Here is a 27822-nt window from a genome sequence, read left to right on the forward strand (position 1 = left end):
TCATATATATATATATATATACACACACATATATATATATATATATATATATTATACACACACACATATATATATATATATATACTGATTGCACTGCATCCCAAAGGCAGTATTTGGCTCCTAGTGCCCAGGGATCAAAGAGAGATGATGCGTGTATTTTTTTCTAGTAAGATAATGTTTCAAGTTCTTTAATTTTGCTGTGAAAAGAGCAGCACAGGGAACCTGCTGCCTCTGCTCCATGTGTCCTGCTCACTCTGAAGCTACAGATGGATTCTGCCACATGAGTGACACCGAAGCAGTCGCTGCACATTCATGCTGTGCACTGTTTTTTACGCTGCCATGTACCAAACAGAGCTGCTTAGTTCATGGATCAGAGTGCCATTTAAGGTGAGCCTGGAATCATTCTTGGTGGCAAAATTAAAGCCATCTAAAGTCAAGACACAATTTTCCTGGAGTCTTTCCTCCAGCCTTCAAAACATGTATCTGTCTTTGCCTTTATTCTCATCAATGAGGAATTTAAAGTCATAGACTCATTACTCTTAAATGTCACTGCCTGTGAAAAACGCAAATAGAGAGAACAAATCGGCTCCATGTTTCAAGCAGTCAGAGTCCCTGAACAGAAATGAGGCTTTTTCAGTCTGTCTTTGGGAGCAGGCTTGACAGGGTTCTCTGAAAGCGGCCTGTTTTGCTTTTCTATTCCTATAACCCACAGTTGCACAACCTATATGGATTAATTGAACAGCAAACAGTTAACATCGAGATTTACCATGCTATTTAAATAACAATACAGCAAAATCAGGCACAAATGCACTAAGGATTTGCACTTCTCAAAAAGAGAAGACGGCAGGAATAGAGAAGACGTTTGTCTATGAAAATCAGGGCATCTACAGTCTAAGGCATCTTAAGGTAACACTCCCAACATCTTCTCTGCCTTACCTCCAAGCAAAGATGAGCTGGAGGAGGTCAGAGCAATTCACCTGACTCAGACTGCTACCAGACAAAATAGGTCACATTAGTTTCTTCAGCAATTATAAGAGGCTTCTTCAGCTAATGAAGTGGCTAAGACACAGAACAGAAAAACAAAGCCCTCAGCAGAGAGAACAGAAAAAACTTCAGAAAGCACAGGGGGTTTAAGCTGATGTTTTGAAGCCTAGAGCTGTGCTTCAGGACTTTCCCATTCCAGGCGGACACAGATTGCCCAGCAAAGGAGAAGGGCAGGAGTGTTTATGAACTGGATTTACTCTCTGCAAAGTTTGCTGCCAGCAATAATCCGTCATGAGCAGCACTATTTTGAAACACTAGTGCTGAGTCATGCAGATTTGTGATGATATTTATCTCCATACAACTTCACAAGAAGCTGCCAGAAATTCAAGGAACTTATATTTGCAATATATATTTGTGAAAATAAGCTTTGATAGAACATCCATCCACATTACTGAAGGAGACAACTCCTGGGCCTTTCCCATATATAAAGTTATTTCAATTAACTACTTTTCCAGACTTCCTGTCAAATTCTGGACCGTGAACTTCCCTGATACTTTACTGCTTCTCTCTTTAATTTATTTTACCACTTCAAGTAGAAAACAACCTTAAAAGATTGGAAAAATGACACAAAAAAAAGTGATTAAAATTCCTTAGCTTCCTTGGATTCAGTACAGCTGTGGTGAAGTGAGAATATAAGTTAATTTGTGGAAGCAAGATTGTCTTGCATCAATTTTAATGTTCTGTAGACAGCTGCCTTTTCCAAAGACCACAAATTCCTCACAGAAGTGGGGAACGCTGAGCACCCTCATTTGAAAAATGTTGATCAGTCCTATCAGCATCTTTCAAAAGCTTACCATACTGTTACCTAAAAAGCAGTGACTTCCATGCCAGGGGATGTAAGCTTCTGACTGTAAGTTATACAAATTTTGTATAACAAGTTTTACAGACAATATTTTGTACTCAAAGACCTGTACTACTTCTACATGAAGCTAAATCATTAGCACATTTAGCTCCCTGTCCTGCCTAAAAGCTTGGAAGTTGCGTCACTCACTTTCACATTGGTAAATTGCCACTGAATTTACTCCTGCTTTACTGTGCTGGGACAAGGAGATGGTAAGTAAGCAGGAAGACCAAATCATGTGCACAACACAAGCCACGAGGATGTGAATTTCCAGGATCAGATTGCTGAATAGCAGCTCCTGCAGCTTCCCACTGCGGTAGCCATGCAGCTTCTACACCTCCAGGCACTTGCACTTCTCTTTTGACCTCTCCTTGCACAGCCCCATGGATGATCAGCATGAAGGCTGGCTTTTTAGGTCTTCACACTGCACTGAAAATTACCTTACAAGCAGGGCTCAGCAGGGAGGTTTTTTCTGCACACTAGAGACAATAGCAAAATTTTCTCCTGTCTGTCCATCAGTCAGTACCTGGCTGGAACTTACGTACTCATGGACTGCTTCAGAGAGCAGATAGGCCTACCTTTCAAAGGTATAAAGTTAGTGTGAGGTTTTGTGCATAGGAGGGATCAGGTAGAATAATCCCAAGAAAGTCTGCAGTGTAAATTCAGTTGTTATATTTGGTTTTTGACCTGGTCTCCCAAAATATTCATCCTAGACAGCCAACACCCACACACCCACACAAGCAGATAAGAGCCTGCCACCCAGCAGATGCTACTTCTTGTCCCTTAAGTGACATGTAGGACAGCTGGGGGAGGTAGGTATGGTCACCACAGTGAAAGGGAACTGGGGGTGATGCAGTGCGTGAGGGCAGACGTGAGGAGGAAGAAAGTTAAAATTACTGCTGTAGGAAAAAGTGAGGATAGTGTACACACTCGCAATATGGATTTCTGCTGCTTCTAGTGCAGCATACAACTTGTGCTTGGTGCTCAGTATAACCTGGATGACAGAAGAGTTTGATTCCAGCTGAATCCCTCACCTGTAATTTGTGATTACAGTATGTGTCTACAAGGCAAGACATCTGTCAGTAAATGTTAGCCTGTGGCAGATATGACACAAATCCAGAACCTCCCTGCATGAATATTCTCAAGGAGACTTCTGGGCTCACAGAAATCAGAGAAAGGTCAACTTGCAATTTCTAGCAGGGACACACATGAGATTTTAAATAAACTGTTTCTTACCAACAATCATATGGTTGCAGACATCACAGAAGGTTGGTTTTTTGAAGATGTGCTCCTGGAAGATGTGAGTCTTGCTGTTTTCTGGCAGCTGTTGGGCTCTGGTGGGTGAAGATGCCTGGCTGTCTGAGTTGGGGAGCTGCCCAGTGCTTGTGCTCACCTCAGGCATCAAGTCTACTTGCAGCTTCACATCACTATTAGTCCTCTGGAAGAAATTGTCTGCACTTTTACTCCGCAAGCTTTTAGTCTTGAAGGAGAGGGATCGCTTCAGTTTCTGCAGCTGCAACAAATAGACCAATTATAATTACTATCTTTTCTACTCTAAAACCAATGCAAGGCTCCTGGTTTTGGGGTGTGTTGTTACCAAGTGAACTTGGGAGATGCTGTTAGACCTTAAACTACCTAAACAATAAAACTGACCTTAAAATTTAACCAGCAATTTCTGAGCAAAGAAAGCAGATCCTGATCAGAAACAACCTACCCTACATATGTTTTCTGATGGACAATAAACTTGATAGTCTTAAAAAATGTTCCTTTTGGTCTTTATTTGCAGGTACAGCAGCAAAGAAGTATTGCTGAAAGTTGTGGGCATGGGAGAATACACCCTTTGTATTCAAGCGTGAGGGAACTTAGAGTATTATTCATCCTCTAAGAGTACTTAATCAGTCTGTAAAGCCATTACAGGAATAGCTGCTAAATGGTGGTACATGACAAGTGAATTCAGTGAATATATTTGATATACTTAAAATTCTTGAATTTGGCAGAAACAAAGATTATATGCATTTTTTATCATATATATTTAAGATTATATGCATTTGATTATTATTGACTAAGAAATTCTACTTTATTTTTTTAAGGACAGAAGTCTTAACAGCAGTAAGAGTGTAATTAGTTGGCCAATTGATAGTTAATGCATTAATTAACACTAGTAAACACACATTCACATATGTTCTTGTATGTTGTATTGTATTGATTGTCAGATTATCAAGCACCACAATAAGGCATTACTTAATTGGAGTTGTTAACTCAAATTCTTTATCTGTAAATTCTCTTGTGCCATATCAGCCATAGTCTCATTTTTCATGCTCTTCCCCAGTTTTGTATAAGGCTGAGAGGGGTTCTGGATGAGTCACTGACATGACTAGGAAATTACCCACACGAATTTGTGGTTTTGTCAGCTCCAACATCCCACAAGGAGGGGCCAGGTAAAAGGAAAGGCAGCTCTGAGTCTGCTTTGTGTTTGCCCTCTGTGAAGTGCAATAATTCTGTATCACCTTTCACACAGCATTATTCAAACCACTGCAAAATAATTTCAATCACCGCTGCTATTCTCTGGGTGACTGTGATGTAACAACTGAAATTTTCCATGCTGCTCGGGCTGTCTGTGGTAACCAGCAGGAATGGTTTATATTAGAAACTGTTTATGTTGGAAGCAATGATTATTTGGAAGCATAATTCACACTAATATAAAGGGAGGGAGTTTACATGCTTTCCCAAAAAAAGCATGGAGCTGGTACGTCACACTGACATAGCGGCCTCAGAGTGCTTGCTCTCCCTAGATTCTGTTCCTTATCCATCCATTTTCTTTATGATGTGGCTGACAGTACACTGTTGGAGAGGAGAGTCAAGACACTGGGGGAAAGCATCTCTTCCACCTTCAGAAGCAAGCAGCTTGCTCCTGGAGAGGGAAACACCAGCTCTCTACCCAGTGTTTCCCAATAAAACCCCAGAGTCAAATAAATGGACAAGGAGCTGCTGTTGGCTCCAGTTAACAGTGTTTGGGTTTGCTACATGGGAGCAAACTGCAAACTGCATTCTACTTCCTGAGCTGTTCCTTCACAATGGTTTTGGGAGTGGGGAGGCATCAGAACCGGGGCCCATCTCACATGCACCTCTCTGCACCCACAATTCACTCAGGGTTCAGAGGAGGAGCCCTGGATCCAAAGGAAGAAAATACCTATTTGCAAGAAACTCTCACTCTGTAGGGGAATGTGAAAATAAGAGCAATTAAGTAATTAAATGCCAACAATGAGTTAAGTGCTGTTTATGGTTTCTGATGCTTTTTCATCTGAAGCTTAAGCCATGGACTGTCTGAACCTAAAACTCACTGTAAACTGCACCATGAGAATGTGAGATCTTCTCTTGGATGTTAAATTACTAGCTCCTGAAGTCACTGAGGTTAGTCAGTTCTGAGATTACTTCATCTCCCCAGTGACAGCCAGGAACTCAACAATAATTCACCTCCTTGCTCCTGAAACATTTCTCACTGAAGGCAGACCTAATTAGAGTAGCAAAACACAGAGAATTACAACACCACAAGGTGACTGAAATGGCATACGTTATTGATTTGCCATCCATTTCTACAGTGCCACATGAAGCTAATTAAATTTCAAAATGCTGTTCCTGCCAGAGAAGGAAACCTAAGCTGTGCAATACAGTATTTGTTTTATCATGAAACAACAGTCCTGCTACTTTGGATACTGAATGCAGTACATTTTAAGAAGCTTTGCATTTACTATCCTTATCCCATTCTCCTGTGCACAGCCATTTACCAGTTGAGGGATCTACCAGCAGCTTTTCCTCCCCCAAGCAGAGAAGCCAAGTTTTCAAAAAAACAATAATCCAGCATTCAGGCTATACCTGCCCAAATTTATGGATAAACACTAAAGGGCATGAAACTGTGGATTCTGTGCATTCCCTCCCAGAATATTCAGAGGACACATCCCCAAGAATGAGTCGAGCAAGTTACCTTCACATATTTGGGAGGCACCTCTGCAGTTCTGCAAGCTGATAGCCCCTTCTGAAACTCACTGAGAACCATCCTGGCTTCCTGTGGTTAAATAATTCCCAGACAAGATGAGCATCCATTTCATTAGCCAAAATACAGATTTCATGCCCATTTGCACTCAGACTGGAAGACAGCTGCAGGTGTGGCTTCCGTTGCATACCTAAAACACCAGTGGAAGTCTGGGACTATTACATCCCAAATAGGTTATATGTGTGGAGAAGTGACTTGGAGAAAATGAAGAATATTGGCAAAATGTAGCATTTTGCACAGCTAATTACACACCTCTACTGTTAAGAATACCTCTCAGATCAGGTTTTATTCTCTTCATGCATATTCTCTTCATACACAGGGCCACAGAAGACTGGCATCAGGTTTTCAGATCAGATCCAACTTTCCTTTCTCATATTAGGCTCATGAGAGAATTTGAAATAGGGCAATGGTATGTGATTGTTTACTTAGGAAAAGTTGGCCCAGGCAAGGGCAAGGGCTGGTTGTTATACATGTTGTATAAACTATAAAACCATAAAAGCTTAAGTAATTATTAGACTACACTTGAGTAAGCATTGCTTCCCTTACTTAAATATCACCATCTTCTCATTTTGAAATTTGCTGTGGATTATCCCCATTCTTTTATTGCCAGATTTCAAATGCAATTAAATACAGGTATGTAATATATGTCTGGTTTTGGTCTGCTGTAAACTGAGTTAAAGCACTTGTGATGCTACAGCTGCTATAACATTCCCCTGAGGTGGGAATAAAATCTTTCAATAGAGAGGAATGTATGCAAATTTTAATATTTACACTTTATTTCTGCAGAGTGAATGAGTCCAAAGTTAAACCTTATGAAGACACATCACAAAACTTTGTGAAAAAGCCCTGCAGCTGGGTTTGTTCTACACTCAATACTTCAACTTTTCAGTGAAAAATCATGTATTGATACTGAAACAACCCCTAAACCAAGCACAAGAAGGCCTAAAGAAACATATTTGAAATAAATCTCCTAAGACTTTCACATTTTCTCCATTGTGAGCAAGGCTGCAATTTGCTTTCATTTAAATAAAAGTAACATTCTCAAAAGCACAGGAGGTTTTCTAGACTTGTGGTAGCATCACGAGACTCCACAATGTTGACACTTCAGGAACATGAGCCCTTGATATCAAAGCCAGGATGTTCCTGTGGTTTGAAACTAGAGTAAGGGAAAAATCTTTGTTTCTGGTTAAAAGCTTTTTATCAGCCACACAGATTCACAGTGACTGCACATACTAACCCCACAGGCAAGGTAGAGATAAGTGCAATAGCTCAACCTCAGAGCTTGATTAACCTTTTTTTTTCCTGTATCTTGTAGCACAATCTCAATTTTCCTCCAAGTCAATGAATGTTCAAGCTTCAAGGGATCAGGAAGCTCTGTTATCAGCACTCCTCCGTTCCTAATTCCCCTATACTACAACTCTTTAGCTGCTGTAAGCAGAAAACAGAAGGCAGTAAAAGAACAGCTATTCAAATTCATTGCTAGTGTTAGCTACATGCCACTGCTTTTGCTGTGAATGGGAATTGCACCTGCCCTCACCAGGACTCTATTTGATGTAATTGTTGGAAGCACCCAATGCTTTTCTACAATTTTCATTTAAGAAGTTCCCACGAAAATCGAAAATCGTAAAGATGTGATTTGAGCTGTTTCACAATCCCCAGCTTTGCAATTACAAAGATACGCATCCACCCCGCAGAGTACTTTATTCAGGCTCCTAAGTGCTCCCTGACATCTAGGAACAATTTTCCCCTTGATTCTCCAGCTTGCCTACATTAGCACCTAGCTCAGTAGAAGAGGCTGGGAGGGATGGAGCAGGGGCTGCTGAGCACCCAGCGTGCACACATCAGGTGATTTCCCAACACGCTTGGTCTTGTTGCCCTCTGTGTCACTGCCAGCCATCCCTGGCAGCAGCAGAGGCTCCTGGGCAATGTGGGCCTATGGGGAGATTGTTTGTACATTTCCACTCTTAACTACTTTCCAGCATAAATTAATAAATGAGTCCTATTTATCAACCCGAATTCACTGACTCACCATATAACCCAGCCCTTGTTTCCAGACATCAGCTGTTTGCTATATTGCTACTGGACTACCAATAAATAAAAAAAAAAAATATTGCTTGCTGTTCTCTATCCCTTTCTTTACACTGGTGTAACAATATCATTAGATCCACTACAAGTAATTCAGGGTATTAACAGAGCTGGAATGAGCCATCAAGCCAGCTTGAATCCTGCAAGCCTTATAAAATGTGGCTATTTTGTTTAGTACGCAGACTAAAAATGCTCTGTCAACAGATTTCACTCTGCTGTGAGATAAACATCCACCTTCTGTAAGGAGCCATTTTTTCTTCCTTGCAGCTTCTTAGAGCAGATTTCCAAATTATTTGACTCTCATACTGGTTTAAAAGAAGGACTTCAACGCACATGGTTCAGATGATGTTGTGTAGATTTGCTAGAGACAATGTCAGGTACAGGGGCTATGACCAAAAGGGACTCAGACCAAAAGTGTTTCAAATAAGGGAGAGAACAAAGCCTTGATGAATGGCATCTCCTCTACTGAGTACAGTCCATTTTCTGGGTCAACGAACATTCAATTTGTATTAGCAACTCTCAGGACATACTTCAGTTGTTTACTTGCATTGTTGAAGGACTGGATGTTACCAGGGTCTGAGCTACCCTGGCGGCATTTCTGGGCCCCAGCTAGCTGTGCTGATCTGGAGCCATCAGGGAACCAGCTCAAATAGGAGTGCTTACTTTTTGTGAGCAGGAAGGCTAATGATTTTCTTCTTAATACTGAGAGATACAAAAGCAAGTGATTTTTGAGGACAAGAGCGGGTTTTTTACAGATTTTGAGTTGAAAATGCTCTGCCTTGACATTTTAATGAGCAAAAATAAGATTATAACATGCCTAAAGGCAGTATGCAATTTCATAAACAATATGTGTGTTTGCCTGCTGATGAGAGGAGTATCGTGTCTTATAACATTAACAAGATAAAAGGGTATTTCTAATACTTAAGGGGCTGTATTGTTTATTGGCAAAGCACTCATGATAAAACTTGTAAGCAAAGCTGATTTCTTTTCTACCATCTTCTTTCTAAATAATAAATAGTCAAAGTACTCTGCTAGTACAATTAGCTAAACTGACTTCAATTGCAGATGATTTATACAGTCTGAGAATCTGGCCCTATCATGCAGATGTGCTTGCTCTAGCCAGCTTTCTTGGAAGCTGTATCCTTTTAATCCACTACAGACAAAGAGGGAGTGTTCATTATTGCAGAATCTGCTACGTATTATATTTGTGTATTTTCCCAAACAGGTTGCTTAGCTCTTGTTAGAACAAATATGTTTGTTGGTGTTCTAAAAAGTAAATAATTCAATCTTTCTGCTTGAATATTGTATTGAAATAGTCAAAGAGGAGCCATTTTTCATAATACCTACCAATAATATTATTAGCAATTCATTGTGTACCTTCAGCTACTCTGTTTGGCTCTTGCAGCTCTGATCATCGTCCTCAGATTCTCCTCCCTGTCTTATATTACTTTTTAAATCTGCTCACGGATTCCCAGACCTATTAAGAATATAAACCTTTCTAGGCAGGCCTCTTTTTGTGATTTTGTTTCACACATAGAGTCCTAAACTACAATGAAATGCTCTGATTGGCATGACAGAGCGTAGCGGCAAAAATCCTTGAAAGAGCCTCAGGGTTTGAAAGCATGAAATCTGAAGGGATGCCCAGGTGTCACTACCTTCACAAATGTCTGTGTGAATCCCATGTCCTCAGCCCTCTCCTGATGTACTGCATCCTTGCCAGCTGGGCATTTGCATCCCTAGTTAGCAGACCTCTGAATTATCCAGAGGTCAGCCTGCACATGTAGCCACACAGGCACATTGCTTAGCAGAGCTGTTCATTCTCTGTGACTCTGGTTTGGTTTAAACCAAGCTAAAAATTCACCTGGTTCTCAACAACTGCTCCTCAACCAAGAACTGCATTTGGTTTGAACTTATCCTACATTTTAATGTGTGTCGTCTTCCAACTCTTCAAGGAACCAGGATTGGCAAATATGTGAGGTAAACATGAGATAAAGTACATGAAGTTTTAAGGCCTGAAAATATGAAAAGTCTCCTATGTGATCTGATTTCCTTTATATGTCTTCAAAATTCAGCTTCACATATGACAGAATAAGGTAATGCAGTCCAGTGAGTGATAGATTTGAGGAAACACAATTTATTCAGTGTATCAATTGACTTCAAATCTCAGGGAAATTCTTTTCTCTATTATGTTCAGAACGGTCTACTTAGTCCTAAGACATAAAAAGGGTAGACACTTTATTAGATTGTCTGTAATTGTGACTTACCCTGAGATCACAATACCTTCCCTGCTAAATTATATTTTCATTGTAACTTCAACAGACTCACAGTCATTTAAAAAGTTTAAAATAGTTTATAAAAAGGAGGAAACATATGTAAAATAAATACTTGTATGAATGAAAATGAAGAAAAATGCAAGGCTTTTCTTTAATTAAAAACTGAGTAAAATCCACACCCAAACTCTCAAATTTTATATCTGACATAATTTTTGCTTTTATGTTTTTCAACAGCTCTATTTTGATGTATTCCTTGGATTTCTTTTAACCAACTGTATTAGATAGAGTAATCTAGAAAGAAAGGAGTGCATATTACATTATCTCAATGAGGTCTAGTGTCTATCAGTATTTCTTCAAACTTCCTAACAGGTTTTATTCAAGTTTATTTTTTGTGGGGAAAATGCTTGTAATAACCCTCAGCCATGGTTTGCATTCAGCCTGCTTCTAGCAGAGAATCTTTCTCAAATTTGCAGTATTTCAAGATAACAAGTCACAGTACCTTTCAGAGAATCTGTACTGTAGCTTTCCAAAGTTTGTAATCCAATTGATAGAAATCAGATTATCAGTCCCCAAGTAAGATCTACTGAGCTCACTGATCATCAGTTCTCCCTCCTTTGTCAACATGTGCATAAAACAAAACACTTTGCAAATCAAACTAAAGAACACTTCAGTCATTATCAAATATCAGGGCTGCAAAATATTTTGTCTCTTTGATCTCCCCTGCTGCCTCACCTAACAAAAGACAGGCTGCTTCTCTCAGGAGCAAAGACTACAAATCCTGCAGCTACATCCAGGATTCTATTCTCCCTGCTGCTAAATAACTGTTTCCACATAGGTGGCAACAGCTGCAGGACATCCTTTATAATTCAGTTTACGAAAGGTGTCTGGTGCAGACTTTTATGTAGCTCCCTTTCACAGTCTGACAATATAACTGTCTCAGTTTTTTCCTCCTGAAACCAAAGTAAAAGCTCATGAAGAAAGCAAGAGATGGTTAGGAATAGTCCTTCCATAAAAATAATAATAATAAAAAAATCAGCCTGTACTTTCAATTTCAAGAAAGGTAAGTGTTTACAACATCTTGTTTTATACTTTGGGGTCCACCTCAGGCACCTGGTTGCTAAGCAGCCAGTCATCTCCATACTTTGTCTCTCAGGATCTCAGGATGTTGTTATCTCTTGCCTCTGGATGTAGAAGGCATTTGGAGTGTTATCTCTGAGTCTCTTCTGGGAATCCCATATTTTGTATCTCTTTTTGGATAGCTCTCTTCCATTTCAGCTTCTAAATGGAACATTTAGAACCCTTTGGTAACTTCTGATTCAGTCATTTATTAATCTTTGCTGTGGCGGATGTGGCACAATGAAATTTAGGAGATTAAAAGGCTGGGTTTCAGAGTGATGTAAATCCAGGCAGCCCTGCTGAGGTGAAAGAAGCTACACTGGTAACAACCTGCTGAGAGTCTTCCAGATTGATAATAATAGGATCTGAGTTTTGTTTCTTTTCCTTCTCATGAATAATCTGGGACAAATGTGATTGTGAATGTAAGATTAATCATCCTTGACTGTATCTCATGTCTGCACCTCTATGAAATGTGCATTACCTCTATGAAATGTGCATTTTCCCTGCTGATCTTCTGTCTCAGTATGACACCCTTAGACCTCAAAAAAATCCAACCCAAAACACAACAGTGTTCTGCTAAAAAATGCTGGGCTACCTACAGCAATAGTTTCCACTAATATGTTTATATGTTTTATAAATCAATTTTATTTTCTTTTTTTTTTTTCTTTTCTTTTTTGTTAACAGAGATGTTTTATAATACTTTAAATAACAGTTTATCTCTTGAAGCAAATATGGAAATACATCTTGCAGAGATGCTGATACTAACTAAGGGCAACTTAACACGAACACCACAACCCACATACTGAATTATCACATTTGTGTCATCTTAAAACAAAAAGGAGTCCAAGACCTGCTGGGAGTTGTTACAGTTAATACTCTGTCAGTGTTTCCACTCTTACTTCTGGGGCTCAAAACTTACACTGTTAAAATTGCTTTGCAATGAAAACATTCAAGTTCTCAGCTCTACGACAAAATAATTGTCACTGGGCCAAATCCTAAAGGTCTTTGCTTACTGCTAACTCCCACTGACTTCACTGAGCATGTATCCTCAGTAAAGGCTCAGGGTTTGGATGGGTTATTGGAGGTTTTTTTGTTGTTTGTATGTTTTGAAAAAAAAATATTTTTTAAGGTTTTATACTGTGTTTTATACTTTAAAATAAAGGATTTCTGCAAGTAGCATGAAAAACCTGGCCACATTTGGCATTCTGTTACCTGGCTGACTTTATCTACCTTTTAAGTTCCATCCTCTTTTTCTTAAACTACTCTTTTCTAAACTGTGCTGCTCTGAAACCAATTATAGCTAGACCCAGGTGATATTATGCTTCTGCTTCTCCTGTCCTTCCTGGACAATTGTATCAATTCGTACTTTGTGTGAATACATTCTGCCCAATTCTTGCCTAGCTACTGTGCTTTAACTTTGAGATTATATTATTTTGTTTTTCAGTCAAAGAAAGAGATAGAACATGAGAAATGCAAGAATGTGGGTGCTGTATAGACTATTGGCTTAAAAGAAGCCCACAGGCCATTATTTTGTCTTGCACGATCCCACAGGTTTCTTCACTCATTTCTTTGCTGCCTGTTCACAAATAGGGATTCAAATCCAAATTTTACAATTTGTTTTCATGTTTCCATTTCAAACACAACTCCATGAGAGATGGCATAGGAACTTACACCTTACAGAATATTAGCACAGTTTGTTGGTTCCCTTCTGATTTTTCTTTTTCATGGTTCCCTTCCTCTTCTTGCACATAGTTTTGCAATCTGGTGCCAAATTTCCTGCCTTCTATCTTCCTTTTGCCCCTCCTGAAGGCTAATAATGTCTCCTTGTGTGAACACTGCTTCTTGCCAGCCAGGGCATTTGGCCACCCTGGCAGTGCTGGTTCAGGCACCACAAATCTGACAGGATCCATATGGTCCTGGTGCACATTGCTGCCCTGAAACCGCTCTGGCATGAAGTCCTGGATCTGGGGGCAGAGCTGGTAGCACACAAAGAGCAAAGCTAGTTAGTCCTCTGGGTTTCCTCATGCTTTACCTGGGAACCCACAGGGTGTCCTCCATCTCATATTTTCAGTTATTAAGTCCGACAGCAGCTACCACATACATAACAAATGCTGTGTCAACTAAAATTTTTTCTACCTTGATAACATTTTCCTTGTCATTTGTTCTGCATCCAGTTACCTTACTGTCCACCAGGACAAAAATATGTTTATTTTCAGATCCAGTCCAGATTTGGTACATTTTCCATTAAAGCTCTTCTCAAAGTGCAACTTACAGTATGCACTTATTCCTTTAAACAAATCTACTCTCTAATTTTCAAAAAGCACTTCAAAAATTTTTAAGGTAAAATTATGCTTGTAGTACCAGTTTCCAATGAGTCTTTTACTGCTACAGAAAGTTTCTGTCTAACTCTGTCTTTTGTCTTTTTGTTATGACTTTTTAGTCATGCCAAGCAAAAACTGCATTCAATGTCCTACATAAAGAATAGGCCAATTCTCCACATGGAAAATCTGTTTAATTCGGTGATGATATTGTCATGCAGATGACACACAGTTACTTGGCGCTTCTTGGAGACATCTGAAGGCCTAAACACTGCTCGAAGAAGTTGACAATGTAAACACGTATATTTGGAGATGTTAGTTAGCAAGAGTTGTTAAGTATGAGATTTATGATCTATCTTTGACTCCTTTTGCCTCAGGCTAATCCATTTCTTTTATATTTTTTCCTAAACCTCCAAGCTGCTGAACAAATCTTCAGCCAGCTACTGTTTCAAGATCAACCCGGCAAAACAAAACCATTTTATTTTTATCCTCACCAGCTGCACAATTTTCCTTCTCAAATTACCTCTATCAAAATTTCAAGATTATAATGACTGAACTCTAAAAATGTGGTTTCATACTGAGATAGCTGGTTTTGTGTAAAAAGATGGTTATATACAGGATACCATATGTAGAAAAGTAGAGAATATAACTCTTTCTGAAGTACTACCTTTTTTTCTGACTATGAAGACTTCTTTTTTTAAGTTCTTCAAAACTCTCTAAATTTAAACTGTTGCTAATGAAATCCTGCACAAAAACATCTAATAATTGTAATAATGTTTTTGAAAAAAGTTTGTAATACTGTCATGATGTTGTGTTCACCTAATAAATGAAGCTTCATAATTTTGGTATTGCAAGAGAAAAGAGCTGTTGTCATTGACATAAGTTATCAATTGTTTAATTTAATAAGAGTTACTGCTTTGACAGGAAAGTCAGGGATCTTAAAACTGTGAAGCCTTGTCTGACAAAAATACTATCTGTGACTTCAAGAGGAGCAGCATATTGCATGGGGCTGCTTGAGGGATTCAGACAGGCAGGAAAGAAGGGACATAAAAGGAAGAAGAAAGGAAAGTCACGTTAATAGAAAGAGTTTTAAAGAATGTGAATATGAAGCCTATAAAAGTGGGGGGGATTTCCATGAAAAGATTCCCTTTGTCTCATCTATTCTACTGTTAGAGTAGGTGCAGTTCTTGAATTCTTGATATTATCTGAGTAACACTGAGTTATAAGGCATGTGAAATATTACAGCAGAAATACAGCTACTGTCTACTGCTGAACTAAAGAGCAAGTGCAGTGCTAAATTCTGAGATTTATATCAATTTTGTCCCATCAGTTCCTTTTTTTAATATGCAGCAGAGGCTATGTGTGGGACTGTACTGGTGAGATATTAACTCATGGAAAGGAGATTTTTCCTTTTCTAGAATTCAGCAGCTGGTAGTAAAGACAAAATGACATTACCTCTATTGCTACTTTGGGAATATTGTATTTATTACAGTATGTTCTCTACAATGCCAGAAAAATAAATAGGCTAGCTTTCTCATCTTGTTTAAAAAAGAACTGATGCTTTTTTGACTGGACTGAGTGGCTACTTCTTATGGCAGCATCTAGTCATAGTCTAGTGCATTCTCCTCTGAAGAAAATCACTCTATTCAGATATTTTTTCATTTAAGGTTTGAATGTCATTTTTTGGACCTTTATGAAATGTTTTTAATTTTTCTACCTTCTAGCAGGATGCTAGGTAGGTCTATTACAGCTGTTGGCATTCATGTTAGCTTTGATAATCTCTAAGGAAGATGGCCAGAGCATTTTTCTTGGATGCCAGGCAGGTACTGTTAAAAAAAGCCAGTGCTGTTTAAGGGCAGAATTGCAGCCTGAAGAAGTCTGTGGGAACCTTAGCTTCTGGGGAAGGCAGGAGCTCAAAAGATTTTTCAGCAGCAGGGCACTTGAAAAGGGCTGTTTTGAGTAGCACTGGTCCTCAGTTACCTACCCCAAAAGGAGGGGAAAAGATGGGGAAACTAAGAAGAGGGCTTTATTTCTTCTCCATAAGGAATGTTTTGTACTACCTCATTGTTCAGGGTTTAAATGTGTGTATAGTTTCCTGTATGGACACATAAAACCACAATGAGTTTACATCAAGGGATAAATAGGTATCCACACATGAGGAACAGGCCATGTAAAACTAGAATATGTGAGGAAGTTAAATGCAACTGAAGGCATTCCTCTGTGAGTAATGGAAATACAGCTTGAGTATGGGTGAAAGGGCAAGTACAAACTGTGAGGTTTGCTTTTTTTCCAAGAGTACTTCTGGCCTGAGTGTCAGCATCCACACAGTGCTTATGAAAGGTCTTTTCCCCTAACAGAAGAACCACCATCCGTTTTCTTAACAGAAATATCTAAACTTGACTAAGCCTGGGAATGTGGAAGTTTTTCCTGTAAAGACTCATTGTATCAGAGAGACTGGTCATGGTTTAAAGCATTAGTGTGAGAATAGGAGCAGAGAGGGAAGAAAGAATCATTGAAAGGCAGAGTGTGAGTGGGCGAGGTAGCACAAAAGTTAACTGGATCTTTAATGGTCAGGAGGATGAAATCCATTTGTCATTATAACCAGCTCCAGGAGGTAGATCTAACTGCTGTGAACCTGCCAAAGATTCCTGTGTGCCCATAGTTCGTGAAACTGGTACATGATTCATCTCGTGGCTACAGCTCAACAGCAGCACTTCACACTCTGAAGCCTGGACAGACTCATACTTTGCTCTCTTTTTCTCACAGGTTCATAACTTTCCATTATAGGGCTGTCTGCAAACAGCTGTTTTGCTTAGCAAACATTTTCAAAGTTTGAATGATTTTATTCTGCTTTGGCATAAAAAAAAAACAAACCAACTGCAGCTTTTCAGAATGTCTTTGAGAGACCTGTGGGCAGGGGAGGGGAAAGTCAGACAGACTAGCCATGCAGGGGGACAGACAGCTGACCAGTCTTTGTAGGCAAGGTTCAAGACCTCACTCTGACAGAATCTCAGTGGTGCTCACCTCACTTAAAACTGAGCTTTTAACTCAGCTGTAGCTGCTTGCTCTGGTCAATGGAAAAAAGATTTCTGCTCAGAGAGGCTAATTTAGATCACACAAAGCAGGCTCTTCCTCTAAGTCACCTTTGATAAAACAGTTTTGGTCTGTGCTCCATTTATAATAGAGGAGGACTGAACTACTAACTTACCTGCCTGTAGTTGGTCTCTAATTACAGGTGAGGTTGTACAATGTAACCTGGGATGCATTTTTCCCTCCTCTTTTGTCTGGAAATTTCACTTGCAATCAGGGAAAGCACCTTAGCAAAAGTTTACACAATTAAGAAACTGAAAAAATCCTCAGGACCAGATGTTTTGACATTGAAAAATAAGCAGTAAGTGCTTTTTTTTTTTTAAAGCACTCCAGAAGCATGCATTTCACTGGAATGCTCATTATCAGAAATATTTGGCAAATCATTACAAGTCACCTTATGTTTATTTGTAAATTATTCCTTAATTAGATAATTTAAATTAAAAGATGTTGTGTGAACATAAGTGAGAAATTATCTAATACCACTTATAAATAATATAAATAAGTACACAAACAGATACAACAAAAATTTTATATGCCAGGTCGTTGAGTTGACTAATACTAGCTGATAAGAGCAAGTGCTTTTTTAAAATGGATTTGAGCCTGAAACTCCTTAATAACTGGATTCTCAATTGAACTGCACAGCAGTCAGGGACTCTGACAAGTTTACCTTTATGAATGTTTTGTTCACTCATGAGCATAGAGATGCCCAGTCCAGGGCTGTTTCTCACTGTATGCACAGAGGCAAGAGAGGCTGGGTCAGGACTTTTAGACTCTCATTTCAGTCACAAGATATTTTGATTTTGGGAACCACAGAATTTAAACTGACAGGGAAAACACTGGCAAATCAATGACAAATAGTACACCTATATAAGTGACAGTTTAGAAGGTGACTTGTTTGCATTGTGCCAGAAATCTGACCCTTCCCTTGGCTGAAAAAAGCTGATGTCTCCCTTCACTACTTCACTATGAATGAGTAATTTTTGGAAAAAAAAAAAAAAGAAAAAAAAAAGAAAGAAAAAAAAAAGAAGAGAAGATGAAGAAGTTGAATACTGAGGTAGTGGGCATTTGTCTGTAAGACCATATTTAACAGTATTTGCTATACCAATCTGTCAGGTTGACTCTGCCCTCTCACCTGCACCTGTGCCTCCAAAGCATACATTTCTTTGTCTTACTCTGATGAATAAGTGAAAAAAAATTCTAAATCCATATTTTAATAGCTCTGTGAACACCAGTTTATAGTAATTTTTCTCCTTTCTTAGTTAAGCCTAATCATCAGTTACTGTAGGTCAGCTTCATTTTCCTTTTCTGTTCAGAATCCTAGACTGCTAAAATGATCTTCATTAATAAAGCATTACATGTGTGGCATTTTAATAAAGCTTTTAAATGGCACTCAGAGATGGAGCATATTGTGTCTACAAAAAAGTAAAGCATTAAAATTGTTGCTGTTACTTGCCTAAAGGATTGCAATTCCATATTGAACTTGCAGCCTCCTGTGGCTGGGAAATGCCTCTGTCTCACAATTATTCATGCTATGGTATTTTCAACACCACTGCAGCCCCTAAACAGTAACACTTCCATTTGACAGTACTTAGCAAACCACTCTCATCACTTAAAAACTGGTAAGCTAAGAAATGCTGACCTGTCAGGGAGAAAAATTCCATGAGCCTCTAGTAATGTGAGACTTCAGACATGAAACTCATTTTATTTAATAAATAAGAAGATGGGCAAGCCATTTGTCACATTTAACTGCTGATGTCAGAGACACAAGAAATCTGTTTTTCAGACATCCGTTGTAAATAGATTTTACAGGGTTCCTGAGTTAAATTCCCTGACAAGGAGCATTTACTCTCTCAATTGGTTTACTGAATCAAAGGGAGTTTCCTCCAACAGAGGCATATGTCAAAGGAAAACAAATTTAAATTATTTCAGTCACTCACACATAGATTTCTCATTTTCACAGCTGGTTCTCTTTGCTAATGAACATGCAAGGTTTGCTTATGCTTCAGCACTTTCCTGGGAAGTGCTTATTTAACACTGAATGACTGCTTGCCTGTGCAACTGGAAGTTGTGCAGGACTGAGTACTGTGTTAAGAATATTCAACTCACGCTCACATCCATAAGCCTAGTCCTCTGCCTGACAAACATGAGTATAAATTTATCAAATATGGAATCTTATACCCATCAGGAGTATGCAGCAATGGGTCCTAGGCAGTAGGCAAAATCCTTGTCCTACAAAGAATTGCAGTTTTGTATCAAATGGTTAGGACTTACTTGAATTTAAATTAAATAAAGTGCACAGGAAAAATGAACCTCTAAGCCATGTTTTGGATTTCAAAAATCCAAAACTGATGTGCTCCATTATACTGAAGAAATTTCAGGCCTTCAGCACTCTCAGATACTTAGAGGCATATTTTAGACAGTATCACTCTTTGGAGTGTGACACAGAAGGACTCAAACTTTTAACAGCAGAGCTGCCTTGAATGTGCTTGGATGTGTAAGATACATATAATTTCTCCAAAGCTGTTACTACTAATACTAATGCTATGAAATGAAGATAAATAGAAAGACTCTGTGAATGTGTGCTCTTGGAAAACTGCATGAAAATAGTTATCTCAAAAAGGAATTTTGGACTAAGAAAAAGTCTACAAAGAAGGTGGGGAAGGGAACAAGAAAACAAAAAAAGTAAAACAAATGCTGTGGAAATAAAACTGGATCTTTCAAGCACAGCTGCTTAGGTCAAAAGATATTAATTGTCAAGAAAAGCTGATTCCTTTGAAAATGTATTTTAGGAGATGTCAATGGACAGCTTTGGGCTAGAGAAAGAAAAAGAAGAAAAAGGCTGTGGTACAGTAAGGATTGTAAGGATAAAAGGCTGGTTTGGAGCTTCAGCAAGCACTTCAGCTTACCTTCTTCCCAGAACCATGATCCTGGGGAAAAACAACTGGAACAATAGGAAAGAGATTACAGAAATTTATGGCACGCCATTAAAAAAGCAGTTCAATGTGTCTGTTGAGGTGAAAGGGAGAAAAGAAACTAGTTAAGCTCTGTTATTAAATTTTACTTTGAAAGTCTAGAAACAAGTTTCCTTAACATGTTTTATCAAGACAGAAATGATGTAAAGTGAAATGGAGGTCTCTGTTGAGAGGCAGGAAATGTGATCACAGCAAATACAGATTTGTAGATCTGACCTCAACAGAATTTGACAAAACCAAATCAAAATGAAACAATAAAAAAAGAGAAATCTTCCTAGATCAGTTGTAATGAACAAGATGAACAATTCTATAGACAATTTTCTAGAAAATGTATTAGGTCAAAGGTAGACTGTGTCTACTTGGATTTCATTTAAATTATTGAATATGTTCCTGAAAGGGAATCTATTAGCCAAGACAAAAAAGGAGGAAAGTTGTAACTAAGTTTTGTGGAAAGTTCAGTGGGAGATGGATTCTGTTGAAAGGAGAGGTTGAGGGCTGGTCATTGGTGGAGTTCTTCAAGAACAGCACTGACATACTTTTAGCGTCAATATTGCGCTCTCTACTTTTATTACTGGATTTTTTGCAAAGATTACGCAGGTCATAAGGCCATTTCCCTCTGGCATTGTTGAGGAATGCATTAAGCACAGACAGCTCTGTGTGTGCAGCTGCAGATTGAGCTCTGGGTGGCAGGACCCCAGGCAAGACTGTGAACTGATGACCCCTTGCATAACAAAGGGTATGGGGACCTGTGGCACGGCCTGGTGACCAGACACAGAGACACGGCAGGGCTGAGGACTCCAGGCTTTCCCACGCTTACCTGTGAAGGTGTGAACCCCCAGGGTTTCCTTGGTTTGGGGTCCCATCTTGGAGGCAACCACCTCAAGCTGTTATTTTGCTATTGCACCGTGATTACATTTTTTTAAGGATCGAAACATCTGAAAATGTGGCATGGGAAATCTGGGGTCAGGTGGGTAAGGAAACCTGGTGTGACTGTGTGAGTGTGGGTCGTGAAGCTGGGAAGAAGCCTTGGTCCCATCTTGGGAGGTCCAAGAGGGACTGTGCCAGAGCGACTCCTGGATGGTCAGACAGTGAAGCTTCTTTAACATGAGGTGGGAAGCATTGTCACATATGAGGAGGCCTGGATCTTGAGGGATGGAGTCAGGAAAATGTGATGAAGTTCAGCCCTGGAAACGCCAACTTCGGTGCCTGAGACCTGATTCAAACCGCTGCAGACGAGGACAGACAAATGTATCCTGCCTGGATCCCCTGGAAATTCCAGAAAAATAGAATGGAGACCTCTGGTTCACCAAGGGGTGACTAGGAGACACAAAGGTTAGAAGCAAGGTTTCTGGGAATTAATGATACTGTGCAAGCTCTCAGAAAATACCATGCACAAACTCAGTCACTCTTTTTCAAGAAATATTATTCAATACTGAAATGGAGGCACTGCTCTGCTACCAGAATGAGATGAAGAATGGTGAGTTTATTTTATGTCAGCCCAGATTATTTAGCATAAAAAATTAAAGGTTGGTAAGAGATATGAAAGTCTATTATGTGATGGAAACCTGCACCAAGAATGGAAAGGAGATGTTTAAGCTAAAGCAATATTATTAAAATTACAATGGCACACAAGCTGTCAAAAAAATAAATGTATGCTGGAATTAGAAGAGGATGAAGCATAGAGGACATCCCTTAGCCATTTTTAGACCATACAGGTGTTGGCAGAGCTTTTTACAAGTAGTGATAAAAGCTGAATTCAACAGAATTACTTTATGAAGAGGAATACAGTGTAAGAGACTGGACAGTGGACTGAACTCTCTTCCAGCTGTGTAAATAATTTGTTTTGTTTCAGTGAAAATTTTCACTATTTTAAAAATTCATTTGTTTTTTTCTTACCACACCAGATTTCAGTCAAGTCATTTTCAGTTGTAGAAATGTAATAGATGTCTTATCCATTTTGACACCATTTAAAGTGTGAATAGAATGAACTGATCACATTTCTACTTTGTCTTAGATATCTCAAAGTACCTAGAAACTTATCTGACATATATATCAAAGTAAAAACAATACCAGAGAGTTTCAATCAGAACAAGAAGAAGAAAGTCAAAATAAGTGTAAACACAAGAATGAGTCTGCTGAGGAGACGTTGACTGGTTAGAGTATTACTTTCCTGCTTTAATGAAACTTTCCTTTTCATAGTTTGTTGCAAAACATGTAAAAATACTTAAACTAATTTCTTTCCCTTAGTCTTACCTTCACAGCATGTACTCACCATTTGAAACAGAGGCATGGAAGTAACACTGAGGAGGAAAACTGTTCTTTCTTCCTCTTTCATGGGATGTTTTTAAGCTGTTTGGTATTGCTTTGAAGACTAGAGCACCAGTTTACATGCTGTGTATTTATCACTGGTGTGGAGGGTGAAACACTAACTGCACACCATACTCCCTGCCCTTTTAAAATATTGATGAGTAACCATCTATGCAGCCTCATAAAGTATTAACTCTTTAAGTGGGGAAGATCTCTGCTTAACAGCATGGCACAAGCTCTATGTGATTTAAATGCCACACAACCCAAAGAGTTTCAAGCTGTTTATGTTAGTTCAATATCCAAAATTACACCTGGTTTTGAACCTCAAGTAAGCAATATTGCTCTATTGATCCAGCAGGACAGGTATGTAAGCTCAGTCTTTGTGATCGATGTGGGGATATTCATAAATGAAGTTCACACCTTGAACTTCAATGCTTAATCCTTTTATTGGCTTCCTACTCTTTTCAGCTTCCATTTTATGTACTGCTTATTAGGTTAGCTCATGTTGGAACAATTGTTGCATCTCCTGAATTGCCACACCTGAATTTGAAGATAATGGGCTGCATTTCCCTGAATATTGTCCACTAGGTAGTCAGTGTGCAAAAGTGTCAGATTGAGGCTGACTCATTTATTTTTTTAAATACATACTCCAGATACCATATATATTTGGAGATTTAATTTATCTTTTTCCTTCAATTTTTTTAGCTGCTCAAATTACCAAGCTGACCTGAGTGTGAGCAATTTCTTTGACCCATGAATTAGTGGTTCAGAGGAAAATTTTGAATCCTTCCAAACATGTGTGATTACAGAACAACACAATTATAGCTGTATTTTAGCAAATACAGTAGACAGAAATGGGAAAACTGTGGGGAAAAAAATTGATCTTCACAGAAATCCATCAATATTTTCAAACAAGTAACTTTTACATGACAGATGGCCTGCTGTGGTAGAGGTAGGACTTGATAAACCCTTCTGAAGTATATGAGAAAGCCTGAAAGACTTTTAACATATTGACATGGAACTCTAATATCTTGAAGATCAGCAGTGCTAATCTACCTTAGTGGCACTAGCTCAAACATTGTACATGCTCAGGTATCCCCTAAAACTTAAAAATGCTAAAGGAATTTTCAAAGATAACCCCATTTCCTAGGAATACCCCAGCCATTGCTCACAGAAGATGGATAACAACTTGATTCATAACTAAAGAAATGAGCAGAAGTGGGTTCTTTCCTCTTCGTATACAAATGCCAGTAAGATAAAACAAGAATAAAGTTAATAATAAAGAATTATGTGCCAGCTACACTAAAACACAAAGAAATCATGCCATGTGTAGGATTCCTTTCTTTGGACACATATTTATTCAAATTTTAGTTTTCTTTACAAAATTCCAAGGTACATTTAGATAAAACACATCAGGAACATGATCGCTACTTCCACTAGATTTCTGCTTATATTGCTAAGTTAGTGGTTAAATAAATATGCAATATGTCTTTAATTGCTACCCTCCAGAAGAAATTTTCCCTAAGGATTCATTAACTAATGACTTCCTCCCTTGCTGAGTTGTAAATTTACAAAAGGCTTTGGCAAACTAGTAATTTGCTCTCTTGGAAACCAGAGGTAAATGTCCCAAACAGGTGGGAGCCAGAACTACAACTACATAAATGTAAAAAATTTAGCAATTGCAATTTTGTGGTACCCTCCTAAAGTCATTCTCCTGGTAAACTTTGAAGTATCCACTTGAGTCATACTGAGGTGTGAAGTAAATGCTTTCAGGAGCCAATAAATTAGTTTAATAAATTAATTATTAGTTCTGCAAGATTCTTAGCCACTCAGGCTCTAGGGTTTTTAGCACAGTAGCAGTACATAAAGTACCACAGGATGGTTCTTTGAACAGCCAGGGCGTGCTCACCTGCAGCTATGCTCCAAATCCACAGGAAAAGGTGGTGGGAGGATTTAGCATGTGTTTAAGAGTGAGCTGCTTTCCTGCAACAGAGGTGTGTGACTAACACGAGAGTCATCCTTCCAAATTTCAGCTACTTGGTGGCAGCCTGAAGTTCTGCCTCTCAAACTCAGCTCTAGTCAGAAGTTGCTGCACCTGCTCTCTGTCATCTTCTGAGTGCACTCTGGAGGGTGAGAGATGAAACTCATTTCTGGACTTTAATATGAGCAGGGATTATGTGCCACCAATGTCTAGGATTACACTGGACTGGATGAAGCTTGCAGCTATTAGTTCTACATCATTTTTTTCAAAATTGCTAATCTGCTGAAGTGTTTTCAAAGGCATTTTGAAGGTTGCTATCCTCCATGTTGGTTCTGTTTGTATATTTGGAGTTCATAATAGGTGGAGAATTTTGCCAGAGAAAATATGTCAAGTTTGAAGTGTTTTGCCACAGAAAAAAGTTGTTGTGGGCTAATTAGATACTGCACAAACAGTTTTGCAGTAAATGCAGTAGACATGAACTTGTTAACATGGGCACAGAGAGTTCCTGAAGAAAGCCTAGTTTCCACCGAATGACAGGATAGCTCCCTCAGCATGGGACATCACAGGATGAAAGCACTGACCTATGCTTCTGTCAGACTCTAGTTTCTGAAGTACCTTAGGAGTTATCTTAGAAAATAAAAAAAAAAAAAACCAAGCATAAACAGTATCTTTATGAAATCACAGAATTTTTTCCATCCTCCTGTTTTCTTGGACCAAAAAAAGAAAGCTTATTACCCCAGTAATCAGAAGGCTCTTTTGACTCTATCTATTGCAATGACAATACATCATGCTATCTGATCGTATTTGCAATTCTAAAATGTGAATACACAGATTATTTGTTTGCTAAGAATATCTCTATCCAAGCAATGGAATCAACTTCATGGTCATAGCTTTTGCATATTCCAGTGTATTTCTTCAGATGCTCAAAAGACTGAAAAAAATTGATGATGATAATGTTTGATCATAAACTAGTTTGCAGCCTATTTGTTCTCCTGCCAGATGTGCCCAATTCCTGTTGTCATCCTTGGAAGCACACGGGTGCACAAACAGCAAGAGGGAACCCTCTGAGCAGGTCTCCACTTTCTCAGAGTTTTGGATCCATGCCAGCCTGTTTTGGGAAGAGCACTCTGCAACCCAGCGGGAGAGTCCCTCAAGCACCGTTGTCACCAAGGGGCACATGGAGCTCCTGAGCCACTCTGGCACAGGGTGAGGATCCCAGCCGGGATCACGGGGAGCACACAGCCCACCGTGCACAGCCCACAGCACTCGAGCAGCTGGTGCTGGCAGGGCAGTGAAGCCTGCAGCTACTTCTGGGACCTCACTAGGGGCAAAGCTTTCCACTGCCCATATAACACTTCAGTAATTCCAGAGAAGGGGACTCAGGGGGGTGGGATTTAGGTACCGTATCCTTTTAGAGCCCAGGCTTATACCAATAATCCATTTACTTTTCATTTCCCATGAACCAGGGAGACTCCAGTAGCACTAAATGGGTACAGTGAATATTGTACGCTTTATTACTGGAAAAGCTCCTCTCTTTTAAAGAGGTTGTAGTATCACACAGGGAATACCTCAGCTCTCCTCCTTGGAGTACAGCTTCTGAAAAAACATATAAAATAAAAAAGCCCAAAGCCCGCGTCAAAACTCTACCCACACAGACAGATAATTTGAACCCTCCGGAAAGTGGAAAGCTGTAACTGCAGAATAACATAGCAATCTTTCTATATTAGACCCAGGCAGCCACTGCCTTTAAACACAGGCCAGCACAAGAGCTTCCCTGTCAAGCAGCTGTTTTGCTCCCACCTCCTGAGGCTTTACCCACCTGTAAGCTCCTAGTGACAAGAACCTCCCTATTTTTACATGCGTACACAGCATCACTATGAAGCTCACAGAAAGATCTGTCAGGTGCTATCATGGTATCAATCATAAGTAACAGAGGATCAGTGAAAGCATATTATCCAACTCAGCTGCAAGGAACTTTGATTATGTAAGCTTACTACTTTGCCTTTTGCCTCTCTGTCTTCCAAGTAACAGCCTGGCAGTCAGAAAAACTTTTCACATGCAAGTCAATTAAAAATTCAGAGGCCATGCCATTTGAGCTGAAAGCTGATTTTCAGTAAGGTAAATTGAACCACATTGAAAAACTCACAAACAGAAAAAAGGCTGTGAAAACAAAAATCCTTTTCTTTGTGATGTACACGCGTTGTGATAAAGCTGTGACTTATCTCCTGCTTTAAGAGACTCATTAAACAGTGAAAGTTCACTGATGAGTCTGCCAGAGAAGTAAAGCCAGGTGAAATACCCCAAGCCTCCAGACAAAATTATTTTCTATGAACCTTTGAGGAAAATAAATTTTCCAACAAAAACCCTTTAAGTGATCTGATACTTGGTGTGAAAATAGCTAACAATGCCCGTTGACAACGATCCCCTCCCTGAGCCCCGTCACTAGCCCAGGATGTCACTGTAACAAGGAGAAGAAAACAGGCAAAAATCCACCAACCCAAACATGTCAGAAGGCAGGTATTTTCCCAGCTCAGACTCCTGAGGTGACAGGCAGAATTCAGAAGCAGGAGTGTCGGAGCAGGCACCGCAGTCAGAGGTGGCTCATTGCACTCTGCCGCTGCTCCTGGCACAGGGCTCCGAATGAAAATCAAAGCAATACATCTCTTTTCAAAACAAAGAAAGAGGGGAAAAATAAATCTCATTCTCTGAGTACCTTTGATTCCTGGCTGGTAGTTGATGCTGGAGAGGGGGGCTGCTCCGTGCTCTCCACTTCATTCTCTTTCTCCACACTGTCCACGCTGACTTCAGCCGTGCTGCTCGGAGGAATCATTTTACCTCTAAAACACCGCTACTATCGGAGAAAAAAAAAAGCTACAGATGGTTCTTGCTTTTTTTCATTTAGCGTCCTCTTTCTTCTCTGCTCTTCTAGAGCAAATGAACTCCGACCGCTTGGTTTCACTATATTTGCCAGACTAGAATTCTCTGGATTTTCTTTTTTTCCCCCCCTTCTCCTCCTCCTCCTTCTCCTCCTTCCTCCCTCCCCTTTCCTATGCGATTGTGCTGCGAGGGAGTAAGTTATCGATGGTTCTGTAGGTCAGTTGTGTGCCTGCTTTCCCCCGGCACTCCTCCCCTCCATAGGAAGCCTGGAGGTGTGGAGCAGCGTCGTGACCGCCAGCCCCACAATCAGAGGGCAGTGAGCTGAAGCAGCGAGCCCGAGCCACGCACACACAGACAGACACGCAGACACACACACACAGACACACACACACACACGCACGGCACTGGAGGGAGGAGCTGTGTTTCTAATGCTGTGAATAGCACTGGAGGAACATGTGCTGTCATAGTAGTGAAAGAAAGTAACGCGTGCATGCACATGCACACACACACACACACACACACAGAGGCCGGCAGTGTGTATGAAATTTGGAAATATTTTACCTTTTAACAGACTGGTGAGGACAGAGTTGAAGGGTACCCTTATATTCTTTCATGTCTTTTACTGAAGAAAAAGAAGCCCAGCAAAAGGGTTCTAGAAAAAGAGGAGGAAAATTAATCTTTTTCCTTGTCCCAGAGAAGATTATTTTAAATCCTAGCTATTCAGTGTCTCTAAGGCTCCCACCTTGCCCACATCCCAAACTTGCTAGCAAATGACAAGACAGAGTCAGGGGAGAGTTACCTGTGGATCCACGTGTTCCTCACTCCCCTCCCAGGCAGGGAAGCCCCGCTCTGAGGCATGCACACGCA

General features: G+C 39.6%; 1 protein-coding gene across 2 annotated transcripts in view; it reads right to left on the reverse strand.

Moving 5' to 3' along the window:
• STAC (SH3 and cysteine rich domain) overlaps positions 1-26908 on the reverse strand; it is a 69285-nt gene extending 42377 nt beyond the window's left edge. For both annotated transcript variants that reach the window (XM_058816030.1, XM_058816021.1), the window contains exons 1-2: positions 26792-26908; positions 3122-3398 (exon numbers count right to left, since the gene is read on the reverse strand). In XM_058816030.1, coding sequence (XP_058672013.1) covers positions 3122-3398; positions 26792-26908 — 394 coding nt within the window. The remainder of the gene's footprint in view (positions 1-3121; positions 3399-26791) is intronic.
• Positions 26909-27822: the final 914 nt, after the last annotated feature.

This window comes from Ammospiza caudacuta, chromosome 1 (genome assembly GCF_027887145.1).
Source record: "Ammospiza caudacuta isolate bAmmCau1 chromosome 1, bAmmCau1.pri, whole genome shotgun sequence".
In the NCBI taxonomy this organism is placed as follows: Eukaryota; Metazoa; Chordata; class Aves; order Passeriformes; family Passerellidae; genus Ammospiza; species Ammospiza caudacuta.